The 14,003-nt window shown below is 42.0% G+C and overlaps 1 protein-coding gene across 2 annotated transcripts; it reads left to right on the forward strand.

The window, feature by feature from the left end:
• Positions 1 to 665: 665 nt before the first annotated feature.
• On the forward strand, positions 666 to 13,027 carry LOC311042270 (ferroportin; the record flags this gene model as incomplete). 2 transcript variants are annotated; one of them, XM_084052909.1, is made up of 9 exons in its annotated part: positions 666 to 768; positions 1,854 to 1,921; positions 3,161 to 3,320; positions 4,713 to 4,828; positions 5,626 to 5,752; positions 6,581 to 6,844; positions 7,727 to 7,980; positions 8,915 to 9,365; positions 12,764 to 13,027. In XM_084052909.1, 9 exons carry the CDS (start codon positions 666 to 668, stop codon positions 13,021 to 13,023), a joined length of 1,803 nt encoding a protein of 600 aa, XP_083909035.1. In that variant the 3' UTR covers positions 13,024 to 13,027. The 2 variants fall into 2 exon arrangements, with proteins under 2 accessions (XP_083909035.1, XP_083909036.1); XM_084052910.1 differs by having other exon boundaries at positions 703 to 768; positions 1,854 to 1,917.
• Between the last annotated feature and the right edge of the window lie 976 nt (positions 13,028 to 14,003).

A 14,003-nucleotide genomic window follows, 5' to 3' on the forward strand; every position in this document is an offset into this window, starting at 1 on the left:
TTATATATGAATGAGTAATTCATATCTAAACCTCACACATGTATTTGAAATGTTTATTTTTTTTTTCTTTCTAAGTTTCATTGCATGTGTATACAGTTTTTGACGGCTGTGTAAATATACAGTAGCATATGGAGTCAACACAATCTAAACTAACTGCAACGTGTGTGTTTGTCTACACCTCAGAAAAGCAAATAATCATTAATTGTGGCCAAGTAAAATATGTAAACATCGAATGCTTTATATTGGACACAAGATCGGTGCTACAGCATCTCTGAGAGGTTGATGTGGGTTGTAGGGTTCAGCAATGTAATGACGTTTCTGTTTGGATACACTGACCAGGTAGCTTGGTTTCTGTGTGAATTGATTTTAAATCAATATCCTGTCAGATTTGATCAACTATACCCATAGAGTGTTGACTTCTAGAAGGGCCTCATATGTATGTGAAAGAGGAACTGACCAGTGCTTGTGTTAACTAGTGGTCAACAACACCTTCGCGCAGACGCAAACACAGGGTGAAAAGTTACCATAACCATTCAAAACAAGTCGGTATAGTATTAGCTTTCTGTATGTCAAATGCTGTGTTGTTCATACTTTTTTTGGCAAAATGTTTATCAATGTTTGCGCCATTTTGCATCGTTGTTGTTTGCGTGATCCCACTACAGGCAATGTCCCTGCGAACGAACGCCTCACAGTGTGGAGGGGTGGTGGTCGAATTCGAGTCGGATGACTCGAGTGACACAAGAGCCAGGCCGGCTAGGAGTATACCAGGTAACCTCCACTTGACCCGGAGTGACCCTTACAGTGCAGTAGTATAATGGTGTCTGTCGGGCAGAAACCTCATATGTCCAAAACGGTTTACTTTTCAGGATTCGAACCCAAAAGTAGCAGATCTACAAGCTCAAAACGCGTCGCTTCGCGTTTCGAGCTTGTAGATCGGCTACTTTTGAAGCTTTTTGTGTGACGCTGTAGTATGATCAAGTAGGGCGAGCATTCTAACACAAAAAGTTAAACATGGAGATAAGAAGTTTCTGCCCTGACAGCGACGATATGCAACGTTCATGAACTCTCTGCTTCTCAGGTCCATGTTGAGCACATTTCCTCCTTAGGGTCTCCTCTCATCCACCTCAAAGGTCTTATCTTATCTTAGGTAAGAAGAATGCCCTGGAGCAGCCCAGACAGCAGGGTGCAAGGCAGGAAAGACAACGTTTCAACATTATTACATCTTCATCAGGTCGTGACCTGACGGAGAGAGTAATAATGATGAAACGCTGTCTTTCCTGCTCCAGTGCTTTCTTCCTACCTGCTATACCAGTGGTTCTCAAACTTTTTCATGTCAAGGACCCCCTAATTGACACTTATTACCCCGCGGACCCCCATTTGAAAAGATAAGCCAGGGACCCCAATAAGAGAAGGTTTTTACGGCTCTCTAGCAGTGATTCTCAACCATTTTAATTTCAAGGACCCCCAGTTTGACATGCATTAGGCTACGGACCCCCATTTAATGGCATTTATACCTCTGGGACCCCAATTCACATTGTAAAACCAATGTTAATTTAAGTCTGAGAGTGTACAAATGGAACCAAATGGACCCGTTAGGGTCCATTTGGTTCCATTTGTACACTCTCTGAGTTACAGACCCATAAGGGTCCATTTGGTTCCTGTCCATCATTTAGCTGGGGACCCCCTGGAACCCCCTCAAGTACCCCTGGGGGTCCCCGGACCCCACTTTGAGAACCAATGTGCTATACTATATGTGTCTTGCTCCATGAGATGCACCGAACCAACCTGATTTTGGCTTGGGGGAACCTCCCCTTAATAGTATCTTATCTTATCTGAACATTTCCTCCTTATAGGGTCTCCTCTCATCTACCTCAAAGGTCCCAAGTTTCTCATCTATGTCAGTGGAGCTCTGTCAATGTGGGTAAGACCATTTGATTTGATAGACAGACCAGCAATTGGTGGGGAAACGGCAGCACTTCATGCATTTTCAACCTTATCTTCATCATATATAATTGGTCCTCAGTAATGCTCATTATACGGTAGAGATGGCACCATTTCTGTCTGGTCACTCTGTGTCTCAGAGGAGGGCTGTGGACAGTTCAGAAACCTGCCCGTCAGTCAGTCACATCATTGGTGGTCATTTCAAACGAGTTTTCAAAGTAGTTTTTTTTACATTGGCTTCTATTTCAGCATGCCAACTTCCCAGAAAGAGATGTAGTTTCATTAGCTCGGAATCCCCCACCAATGATATTCTCACGTGGCCAGATAACTATTCCACAATCTCCCAATGTATGACAGAAGCATTTGAAAATCGTCGGAGGCAACAGTCTGGCTCGAGACGAGAGTAGGGTCGAGTACCGAGAACCGGTACCATACTAGAACCGGTACCACCACATACTGCCGATGTAGTAGCATAGTAATGAATAGGTACCGTTTTGTAGTGCTGTGTACCTTGAGTGATGATTAAGCTGATCTAGAATCAGCACAAAGTAAGGCAGCACTGCAGTTTTTGTATCGGTTCTGGCACCATTTAGGCACCGGCACTGATTTGAAAATACCGGCTTAGCACCGGTATCGGATAAAACCCAATTTATACTAGGCATGTAATGATTCACTCAACTCACGATGCGATTCGATTCGAATCAAGATACAAAATGACCAAACAAATATTTTTTTTATTATTCCTCTTACACAAAACTAATATTTTCTTCTCTTATTTGTATTTACAATACTGTCTTTTCTCTTATCCTCTTTTCAATACAGTAGCAAATGACTGAAAACTATTTTTTTTTAATCAATTCTCTTACAAAGATCCTGTATTTCCTCTTTTTGTATGCGGTCTTTGCTGTTTGCATCACAATAATTTTTTTATTAAATCGATTTAAATTGTCACCAATTTGAATCTACAGTATTTGAATCGATTTATGATAAATCCTTATCGATAACCCATCCCTACTTGCGAGACTACACCGATGAGGTCCAGTTTCTGAGCTGTCCCCCAGCCCACCTCTGAGACGCAGAGCGAGCAGACAGGGTTAACTGCAGGGCTGTGTGTTGTTGAACTCTGTGACCCGTTGGACAGCACAGCACACGTGCCTTCCTTGCACAACAGAGCGTGATTGAATTTATTGTTGTTGTTGTTTTGGTAAAAAAAAAACAGGGGGACCGCATGTGGCACTTTGCTATCTCTGTGTTTCTGATCGAGCTGTATGGCCGTAACCTCCTCTTGACCGCAGTGTTTGGCCTGGTAGTGGCCGGGTCAGTGCTCCTCCTGGGGGCTCTGATCGGCGACTGGGTCGACCGCAATCCTAGGAATAAAGGTAGGCACCTCACAGGTTTCATTTACAACTCTAACATTGTAACATACAGTATTATATCTCTGCTGTCGGGCAGAAACCAACTATGTCCAACATATTAACTTTTCAGGAAATGAAGAAAAAAACATGTTTTTAAAACAACACAATACTGCCACATCAAAGTTGGTATTGTAACTTTATACATTGTCAGATACTTGCATTTGTCCTTATATTATCGTCACTTTACCCAACTCCAGCTTAAGTGGAGTTAGGAGGTTTTGGGCCATTATTGTGGAGATAGTTGTTATGTCCATCATTGATTAGAATGACGAAGTCAGGCGGAAACAAAACCTGAGTCGGAGTTAGGTTTGACCGACAGTTTGAGGATCCAATGGAGTTCGTGTTCAATAGCACTGCTTTATTAAAGAAAAGAAAATACGGAAGGAGATATAGGAGGTCTGCGCCCGACAGCGATGATACGGTACATTGTAACATTGTATACATATTATAGGGCACTGGGGTCCTCGGAGCCCCAGGGGTCTCCAGCTAAATGATTGATAGTTAGGAACCAAATGGATGATAATGGGTCTGTATCTCTTTAGCATGTAAACAAATTGTGATTAATCTTTGTGCTGCTATTCATTGTACACTTAGTTGTCCTTGTCTGTTCTTGTTTTAGTTGCTCATGCCTCACTGTTAGGCCTGTCACAATTATTACATAATCGCAATAATTTGAGATAATCACAATTATTTTTGCATAATCGTCATAATCATTTCCAATGTTGAAAAATTTTCATACATTTTCAAACATTTTTAAAAAAATATTAGAAATCTCTGCTTTTTTGTTTTAACGTATACAATTGTTAAATATCTCAGTAAACAGAAATTACATTTTTATGCATTATGTTCAATGCCAAAAACACAATTAAATGGTTAATCCCAATTTTTTGTGACAATTAATTGTCAACTTAAATGTTGCAATCGTGACAGCCCTACTCACCGTTCATTCAGAACATCTTGTCTGTTCTTGTCTTAGTTGCTCATTCAGATACATTGTGTCTGTTATTGTTTTAGTTGATCATTCAGATACATTGTGTCTGTTATTGTCTTAGTTGCTCATTCAGATACAGTGTGTCTGTTATTGTTTTAGTTGCTCATTCAGATACATTGTGTCTGTTATTGTTTTAGTTGCTCATTCAGATACAGTGTGTCTGTTATTGTTTTAGTTGCTCATTCAGATACAGTGTGTCTGTTCTTGTCTTAGTTGCTCATTCAGATACATTGTGTCTGTTATTGTTTTAGTTGCTCATTCAGATACATTGTGTCTGTTATTGTTTTAGTTGCTCATTCAGATACAGTGTGTCTGTTGTTGTCTTAGTTGCTCATTCAGATACATTGTGTCTTTTCTTGTTCTAGTTGCTCACGCCTCACTGTTCATTCAGAACATCTCGGTAACGGTGTGTAGCATCGTCCTCATGCTGGTCTTCTCTTATAAACAATCCATTGAACTGATCTGGGACGGATGGCTGACTGTGAGTACAACTTAACCTAACAATCAGTGGATTACATTTTTTTGAAAACTGTTAGTTACTTTTTAGATTTTTTTAAATTGTGTAATGGGCCATTCATAAGTATTTTTCACTTTGGCACTGTTACTGTAAGTATATTTTGATGCCAATACTTTTATACTAGTAACATTTTCAATACAGGCCTTTTACTGAGAGAGTATTTCCTTATTGTGGCGTTGCTTAGTATTTTACTTACCTCCACCACTGCTAACGATCACACCTGTGTCAGTCAGTACTGTTGCTGCTGCCTGAGTCCTTGTTTGTCTCTAGCAGTTAGTAACATGTTGCATAATTTAAAACTCTCTGTTGTCACGTGTTAGTAGCATGTTGCATCATAAAAATCTTTCTGTTGTCAAGTGTTAGTAACATGTTGCATCATTTAAAACTCTGTTGCCACGTGTTAGTAACATGTTGCATCATTTAAAACTCGGTTGCCACATGTTAGTAACATATTGCATCAAACTCTGTTGTCACGTGTTAGTAACAGGTGGCATCATGTAAAACTATGTTGTCACGTGTTAGTAACATGTTGCATCATTTAAAACTCTGTTGCCACCTGTTAGTAACATAATGCATCATGTAAAACTATGTTGTCACGTGTTAGTAACATGTTGCATCATGTAAAACTCTGTTGCCACGTGTAGTAACATGTTGCATCATACAAACCTTTCTGTTGTCACGTGTAGTAACATGTTGCATCATAAAAACCTTTCTGTTGTCACGTGTAGTAACATGTTGCATCATGTAAAAACTCACGCAAGGTGGTTTGTTATACGGTGGTGATCGTCCTGGCAGATGTGGCAAACCTTGCAAGTACAGCACTGACCATTGCCATTCAGAGGGACTGGATCGTGGTCATCACCGGCTACAACCGCGGACACCTCGCTGGTGAGAGTATTTTCTGTTTACTAAAGAGCTGGAGAACACGGGGAGACCCCTGTTACTGAACAAACACTCTATACTAGCAACCATTACTCTCAGAATGTAGAGCTTTAAAGGGATAGTTTACCCCGAAAATGTCATTTTTTTCTATAGATTAGTCACCCCATGGAGACTTGAATTCATGGATATTATTTTTATTTTTTTTTTCGGATTCCTAAGCCAATATTTTGTTGACCGGCAGCGGTTCCTCTCCTACCGGAACTGCTGCCTACCGGTCCGCTGGTCATCAAATTATTGGCTAAGGAATGACACAAAAACAAAAACACATCCATTAATTCAAGTCTTCATGGGGTGACTAATTAATAGAAAAAAAATGTGTTTTAAACAAACACTACCACTTACAGCGCCTTTAATCAATGATGTTCAATACCTGAATAACAGAGACTGTTTTTATAAACAATGCTATGTATCATGACCCAGGCCACAATTACATATCGTTGCTTTCGGCCAGAAACCGCCTATCTCTATAATTTAACTTTTGGGGTATTTTCGTAAATGAATGCCCTACTTGATAATGCTACAGTGTCCCTCAAATTTACCAGATCCACAAGCTCAAAAGCTTTTGAGCTTGTATATCTGCTACTTTTGCAAAGAAATTTATAATATTTGAATCCTGAAAAGTAACTGTTTCGGACATGTGAGGTTTCCACCCGACAGAGACGATAATGGAAATCCCTCCAAAATAGCAGGGAAGTACTAATGACTGCACTTGTATGTTGGTTTCATGCTTCATACATGAACCTTTTGTCATGGTTTCATTTGTCGTCATTAAAGGAATGAACGCCACCATGAGGCGGATCGATCAGGTGACCAACATCCTGGCCCCGCTGGCGGTGGGACAGGTCATGACCCTGGCCTCCAACGTGGTGGGCTGTGGCTTCATCCTGGGCTGGAACCTCGTGTCTCTCATCGTGGAGTTCATCTTCCTGTCCCGGGTGTACCGCATCGTCCCGGCCCTGTCCGTCAAGCCGCCCGCCTTGGAGGACGACCAGGAGTGTGTGGCGCCGTCGAGCAGGGAGAGGAACCTTCGCCCACAAGGTGCGGAGGTGTTGACTCACTGTACTGGATGCTAAGAGTAGAGGTTATGGGCCAAATACAGGCTTATATAAAATCGTAGATGGTGCATTTACAGTATATAGCTCCTTGATCCAAAGTGCTTTATAATGTGCATTTACATTCACCTGTTCACACAATTCAATTCAAAGGGCTTTATTGGCATGAGAAAACATACGTTTACATTGCCAAAGCGGAAAGCACAATACAACAATACAGCAATACAATCAAAACAAAAAATATGTACATTTGAAAGTCAGAATCTTCAATAGATCAATTTCTATGTACCAAGATCACTGTGCAGGAATATATACAATGATTAGTCTTTAGGGTGGTTGTGTTCCGTTTGATATCCTTCTCCTATCACAGCAACTCACGAATCTTGCTGCTGTGTTTGCACATTGTTGTACTTCGCCCAGCAGATATGGGAGTTTTTTTGTCATTGGTCATGTTTTCAAAATCTCTGTGTGTGGTTGTAATCTGTGGGATTACAACCACACACTGAACATTCAACACTCATTAACCACGTGTAGATCGGCTATTGTTGGCAAATATTCCCACCAGAATAGGGATCCTTGGGTTCAAGTGGTTAGATGTCAAATTTAAAGTTGTTTTCAATCTGTTCAAATGGAAACAGATATTCTCTCACGTTTTCCTCATGACATACAGTACTGCAGCTTAGGGGGGGAGATTTACCGTAATATGATATAAACGTAAGGTGCTGTAAACTCACAATTCAGGGGTGCCGTGGACGAAAACAGTAAATTACAGGGGTGCCCTGACTAAGCCAGAAAGGTTTGAGAACAACTTGTCTACATACTGCTTAGCTCTGACTGATCCTCCTCTTCTCTTCTCCCCCTCCCTCAGAGAGAGACGAGGACAGCAGGGAGGAGGTGGTCCCAGGCCTGGCCGAGGACCACTGTGACATGAGCCTGCACCTGAAGGAGATCACCAACCTGCCGCTGTGCTTCCAGAGGTTCCGCTGGCTGCTCAGCACCTGCAAGGACGGCTGGAGCGCCTACTACCGGCAGCCCGTCTTCCTGGCCGGCATGGGCCTGGCCTTCCTCTACACCACCGTGCTGGGCTTCGACTGCATCACCACGGGCTACGCCTACACGCAGGTAATACGGATGTTAACTTAAGTAACCCACAATTTAAAACATACTGGTAGGCCTGTCATGATTATTACATAATCGCCTAATCGCAATTAGTTGAGATAATAATTATAATCGTTTCCATGTTGATACATTTTCAAACATTTTCCAATAATGACGTGACGCAAAATGAAGCTTACATCGTGACGCGTTGTAAGCTTGTAGATCAGCTATTTCGGCTATTCGGCTTCTTTTTTTAAGTATAAAATTATTAAACATGCCAGTCATTTCTTTGTATATTTAAGTTATTTGTCTTATCTGCCCTGTGCAATTTTTGATTACAAAGCCTAAAAGGCAAACAAATAAAGTTTTTATTCATAATGTTCCAATGTTCAATGCCAAAAACACAATCATAGTCATAATCGTTTCCACGTTGAAGCATTTTCATACATTTTCAATCATTTTCCAAAAATAGCAGAAATAGCAGATCGACAAAGCTTGTAGATCTGCTATTTCTATCAAACCACTATTTCTATCAAACAATGCATGACGCATTGTAAGCTTGTAGATCAGCTATTTCTGCTATTTTGTTTCTTTTGAAAGTATACAATTATTAAATATGCCAGTAATTTCTTTGTATATTCAATTTTTTTGTCTTATCTGCCTTGTGCAATTTTTTCTCATCAACTTAAATTTGTAATGGTGACAGCCCTACTCTGTAGAGGCTCATTTAACTGTGTAAAAAATAATAATTTAGAACTGAAAATGCTATTTTGTAATACAGTTGAAGACTGCATTATTTGACAATGGTGTTTTCAAAGGCAAAACCTTTAAAAATGAAATAAACCAACAAAAGAAATATAATGAAACAATAAGTTAATGTTACCATGTGATTTCACACATCCATGTGTGAACCGTGTTATATGTCTGTTCATAACATCATCTCTACCACGGCCCGCAGGGCATCAGCGGCTCCCTGCTCAGCCTGCTGATGGGCGTGTCGGCCATCACGGGCCTGATGGGCACCGTGATGTTCACCAAGCTGAGGAAGGCGTACGGCCTGGTCAACACGGGCATCATCTCCAGCTGCCTGCACCTGGGCTGCCTGCTGCTGTGCGTGTGCTCCGTGTTCGCCCCGGGCAGCCCCATGGACCTCAGCCTGCTCGTGCCCGGCGCCGACGCCAACTCCTCCTCCTCCTCCTCCTCGGCGGAGATGGCGGGCGGCGGAGGCCAGAGGCAGAAGCACACCTACCCGTTCATGGTGGGCGTCAACCAGCCGCTGCTGCCCGACCGCTCCTCCATCCACTGGACCAACAACACGGTGCTGTTCGACAACGTGCCGGTCAGCACCACGCCCGAGTCCTACATCTCCATCATCCTGCTGTTCCTGGGCGTCATAACGGCGCGCGTCGGTGAGTAGAGACGTAGACGTGCCATACACCACTCTTTCCAAATGTGTGGGTTGCGGACACATTTTTATGAGTAAATATCCCTACATTTTTAGTTTCCTACATTTTCTTGAAACAAATGTATTTTGTATTTTTCGTAAATACATAAAAAAAAGATATCAAAGAAACTCCATTAATTAGACAATATATGTGCAAGAAGTTGTGAAAATAGCTGATCTACAAGCTCACAACGCGGCACGAAGCGACGTGTTGTGAGCTTGTAGATCTGCTATTTTCACTAGTTTGAGTACCGGGCAAACGTCTAATTTGTCTTTTGGATCTTGAACTAAGAAGTTTGGGAACCACTACCCTACACAACAGGAGTAGTAACATTGTATATTGTTACTGGCAAGCAGAAACCTCTTATCTCCATATTTGAACTTTTGGTGATTTTTTCTTAAATTAACGCTCGTACTTGATCATACGTCACACAAAAGTATCAAAAGTAGTAGATCCACAAGCTTCGAGCTGGGCGACCTGCTAATTTTGCATCGGAATCCTGAAAGTAAGAGTTTTGGACATATGCGGTTTCGACCCTACAGAGACGACGTGGATCAGCTATGTTGTTGTCGTGTCAAATGAGGCAGTAAACTGCGGTTAGCAGGCTGGTAGTTGTAATAAAGTGGAGGAGAAGAGACGTCTTGACCAAGGTTTCCACTCATTCATTTATTCAGCATAAGCAGCATCATAAAAGCAGAGAGCCAGGGCAGAGCCCTGATCTCCCGCACAGCCTAACGACCTGGTGGTACTAACTTAACAAGTCACGTATCAGTCAACTTATACTGTCCGTTCACATTTAAATACAAACAAACGGGTGGAGTGGGGGAGAATCCCCCACCAGCTGTTGACCAAGTTCTTTGATCATTTGGCCATCCTGAGTAACAGTTGTCAGGAAGGTAGACTTAGCGTCTCCAGGTTAAACAATGGAGCTGTGATTGCATTTCACACCAGGGCAGAGTCCTTGATTAGATATGCAAACACCAGTCTGTGTCACTCATGATTCTGCTTACTTTTAGTATAATTTCTATATGGTGCTGACTTTAGCTTTTAGTATATTTGTTCCTCTGTTTTTACTTGCATACTGGTATATAAAATATAGCACATGATACGACATTGTACTAATAGGAGTGGGAATAATACAGTATTCCCTCTTTACTCTGATGTCTTCAATTACATAGAGAGCTTAAGAACCTTAAAGGGATAGTTCACCCAAAAACAATCTTTATTTCTATGGATTAGTCACCCCATGGAGACTTTGAATTCATGGATATTTTTTTTGTTTTTGTCGCATTCCTAAGCCAATAATTTGATGACCAGCGGACCAGTAGGCAGCGTTTCCGGTAGGAGACACAAAGATAACTCTTTGTGTCTCCTACCGGAACCGCTGCTGTTCATCAAATTATTGGCTTAAAAACCCTAAAAACAAAAAAATATCCATGAATTCAAGTCTCCATGGGGTGACTAATCGATAGAAAAAAAAGTCATTTTGGGGTGAACTATCCCTTTAACTGATAGGTCAACTGATTCCAAAAGTAACGTTTCCCTCACCCTTGACTCAGTGTGTGGTCAGTGAAACAAGACCAAGAGTCTATAAAAGCCCCGCTAGCAAACCCAACAAAGGTTGGCCCCTGTAGAGGAAAGGTCATAAGGTCACCAAAATCAGTAGAGTTCATCTTCTGGTGAGGAAGTTGCACAGCAAATCCCATGGTAATCCAGACAGATGTTTTTTTTATATATATCTTGAGCAGACACTATTCTACCAATATGTTTCAATTACATTACATTACATTACATTACAGTCATTTAGCAGACGCTTTTATCCAAAGCGACTTACAATAAGTGCATTCAACATAGGTAGGGAACAAAACTACTAATCACCAGAAGTCCTAAGTGCATTTCCTGTAAAAACAAGCAACCAAGAGTATACCTAGCGCTAAGGTAAAAGTGCAATATATCAGCTATCTACTTTCATAAACACATGAGATAAAATAGCCAAATCAAATGAGCACGAGCTAATAGATCCAATACAACAATACAACAATAGTTCCTACAACTAGTTAACAACAAGTAGGCCAGGCAAAGAGGAAGGGTAGTGTTTCCTGAAGAGGTGGGTTTTCAGCCTGCGGCGAAAGATGGGCAGTGACTCTGCTGTCCTGACATCAGTGGGAAGTTCATTCCACCACTGTGGGGCCAGAACAGAAAAAAGTCGTGACCGTGTCGATCGACCAGAAGGACCGTTGAGTGGGGAGGGAGTCAGTCGCCCCGAGGTGGCAGACCGGAGTGGTCGAGTAGGGGTGTGGGCATTGACCAAAACCCGGAGGTAAGAAGGAGCTGTTCCTTTCACTGCCCTATAGGCTAGCACCAGGGTTTTAAACTGAATGCGAGCTGCTACGGGGAGCCAGTGCAGAGAACGGAGAAGGATAGTTGTGTGAGAGAACTTGGGGCGGTTGAACACCAGACGAGCCGCAGCTTTCTGAACAAGCTCCAGAGGTCTGATGGCAGATGCCTTATAATGACATTTGCACAATGTCCTTGAAAGCAAAACATTAATTTCATATCAGGGTGTGTTAGGGATTTTAATGTTCAGAACCACTTAAGGTAAATATCCGCAATGTGATTATTGTGAGCGTTTTTTTAGCACGATAAACGATAATAAGGATTATTGTCCCATCCCTAAAGTACACCGAACCACCACTTAGTGTCTCCCTGTAGAACTGAACTCAACTAGTTTCTTACCGTTAGAAACAGGAATCCTTGTTCTTATGAAAGTCAGTGTTGGGGTGATGTATAGTCCAGGGGTCAAGAAGACAGATTGACCTTTGACCTGACGTTATGTGTATGCTGAGTGTGTTCCAAGGTTATAATAGTTTTGGATTTTTCGTTTTAGTTTGTTTTGAATTTTCCTTTCAAATTCAGTTAGTTTTAATTAGTTTCTAGAGCGGATTTGCTAGTTTTTATTTTTGATAATGCTAATAGTTTTAGTTAGTTTTTAATAGTTTTACTGTTAGTTTTAGTTTTTTTTATACTTTCGGCCCTTTTCAATGAGGCACCAAATAAACAAATAAGGCAGGTGCAGGATTGAAAGGGCCAGAGTAAGTATTGTGTAATAAAAAAAAATGTATTTAAAAAATATATTCACTTACAGATTAAGCTTATAAGTAAATTGACAGAAAAGAAAACTAAGAGCATTTTGTCTATCATTTCAGTTTGTTTAGTAAATACACTACAGTTTCAGTTAGTTATCTTTTTTCCCCCCTTTTTTTCAGTTTTTATTGATTTCAGTTAACGAAAATGTTTTTAAAATTTGAGTTTTCATTATTTTGTTCGTTTTCGTTAACCATAATAACCTTGGTGTGTTCCAGGCCTGTGGTCCTTCGACCTGACGGTGACCCAGCTGCTGCAGGAGAACATCTGCGAGTCGGAGCGAGGCGTGGTCAACGGCGTCCAGAGCTCCATGAACTACCTGATGGACCTGCTGCACTTCATCATGGTCATCTCCGCCCCGCAGCCGCAGCACTTCGGCATCCTGGTCATCATCTCCGTCTTGTTCATCACCACGGGCCACACCATGTACTTCCTGTACGCGCGCAAAGCCAAGAGAAAACACCGCCTGGACACGTAAGAGGAGGAGGAGGGCGTATAGCGGCGTGAGCAATGTGAACCTCAGTGTGCACCGAGTCCCAGTCCACTCTGCGCCTGTGAAAAAAACTCTCTCTCCCGTTCCTCCGGCAGTGTCAGTGCTAAGCTAACCCCACCCCCCCCCTCCCCATCCGGCCATTCATCCCTGCACAAAACACAGCGAGCCTCTGTCCTCCCCTTGGATGCTCCTTAAACGTCCTGCAGCCGGCCAAAAACGCCACAACTCAGGTGAAACCGGAGTGAGAGATACCCACCACCACACCCCCTCCATATATACAAGTTGATGTGGCCGCAGCAGCAGAAGACGCAGTTTCCACTCCCTCCGTTACACGAGATGTGTCCTATAATCTCAGGCCGCGAAACGGGGAATGCGCGAAATCGTGCCCGAGGCACCGGTGCAACGCCTTTTCTTCTTTTTTGCAAACCCCCACAGGATTACTGCAAGAGCTCCTCCACACAGCAGTCGACTCGACCGCTACAGTAACTCACACACAGCTTTTATTTTCCGGCCGGGAAGGGCGGACGGATGATGGGATTTGAGGGATTTTATTTATTTATTCATTTATTTTTGTAAACTTCACGCGGTAAAGAACTGGGCGTTGTGAAGATCAAACATTTACAGTGATAGTAGAAGTAAGTAAGTTAAAAAACAAACAACAACAAAAAAAAGGCAAAGCAAATCAATGGGAGACATGAACTTTTCACAAGTGGCATAGACGTTACTGATCCGTCCACTTGGAAATACTCCAGGATGTCCAAAAAGGAACCTAAAGGGAACTCGCTGTTAGATTGCTAGATAAGTGACAAAAATGACAAAGGAATCCCCCTCGCCCCTTGCTGGACAGAAGAGGAAGGACATAGCGGTGTCTTCCCCTGGCTTGTTTCTCTGTGGATGAATCAGGCAAACAAAGTGCCTCTCTTTCTTTTTTTTCTTTCAAACTGATCATAAGCTCGCATGTAAAC

Source organism: Gymnoscopelus microlampas, assembly GCF_963454915.1.
Source record: "Gymnoscopelus microlampas genome assembly, chromosome: 3".
Classification (NCBI taxonomy): Eukaryota; Metazoa; Chordata; class Actinopteri; order Myctophiformes; family Myctophidae; genus Gymnoscopelus; species Gymnoscopelus microlampas.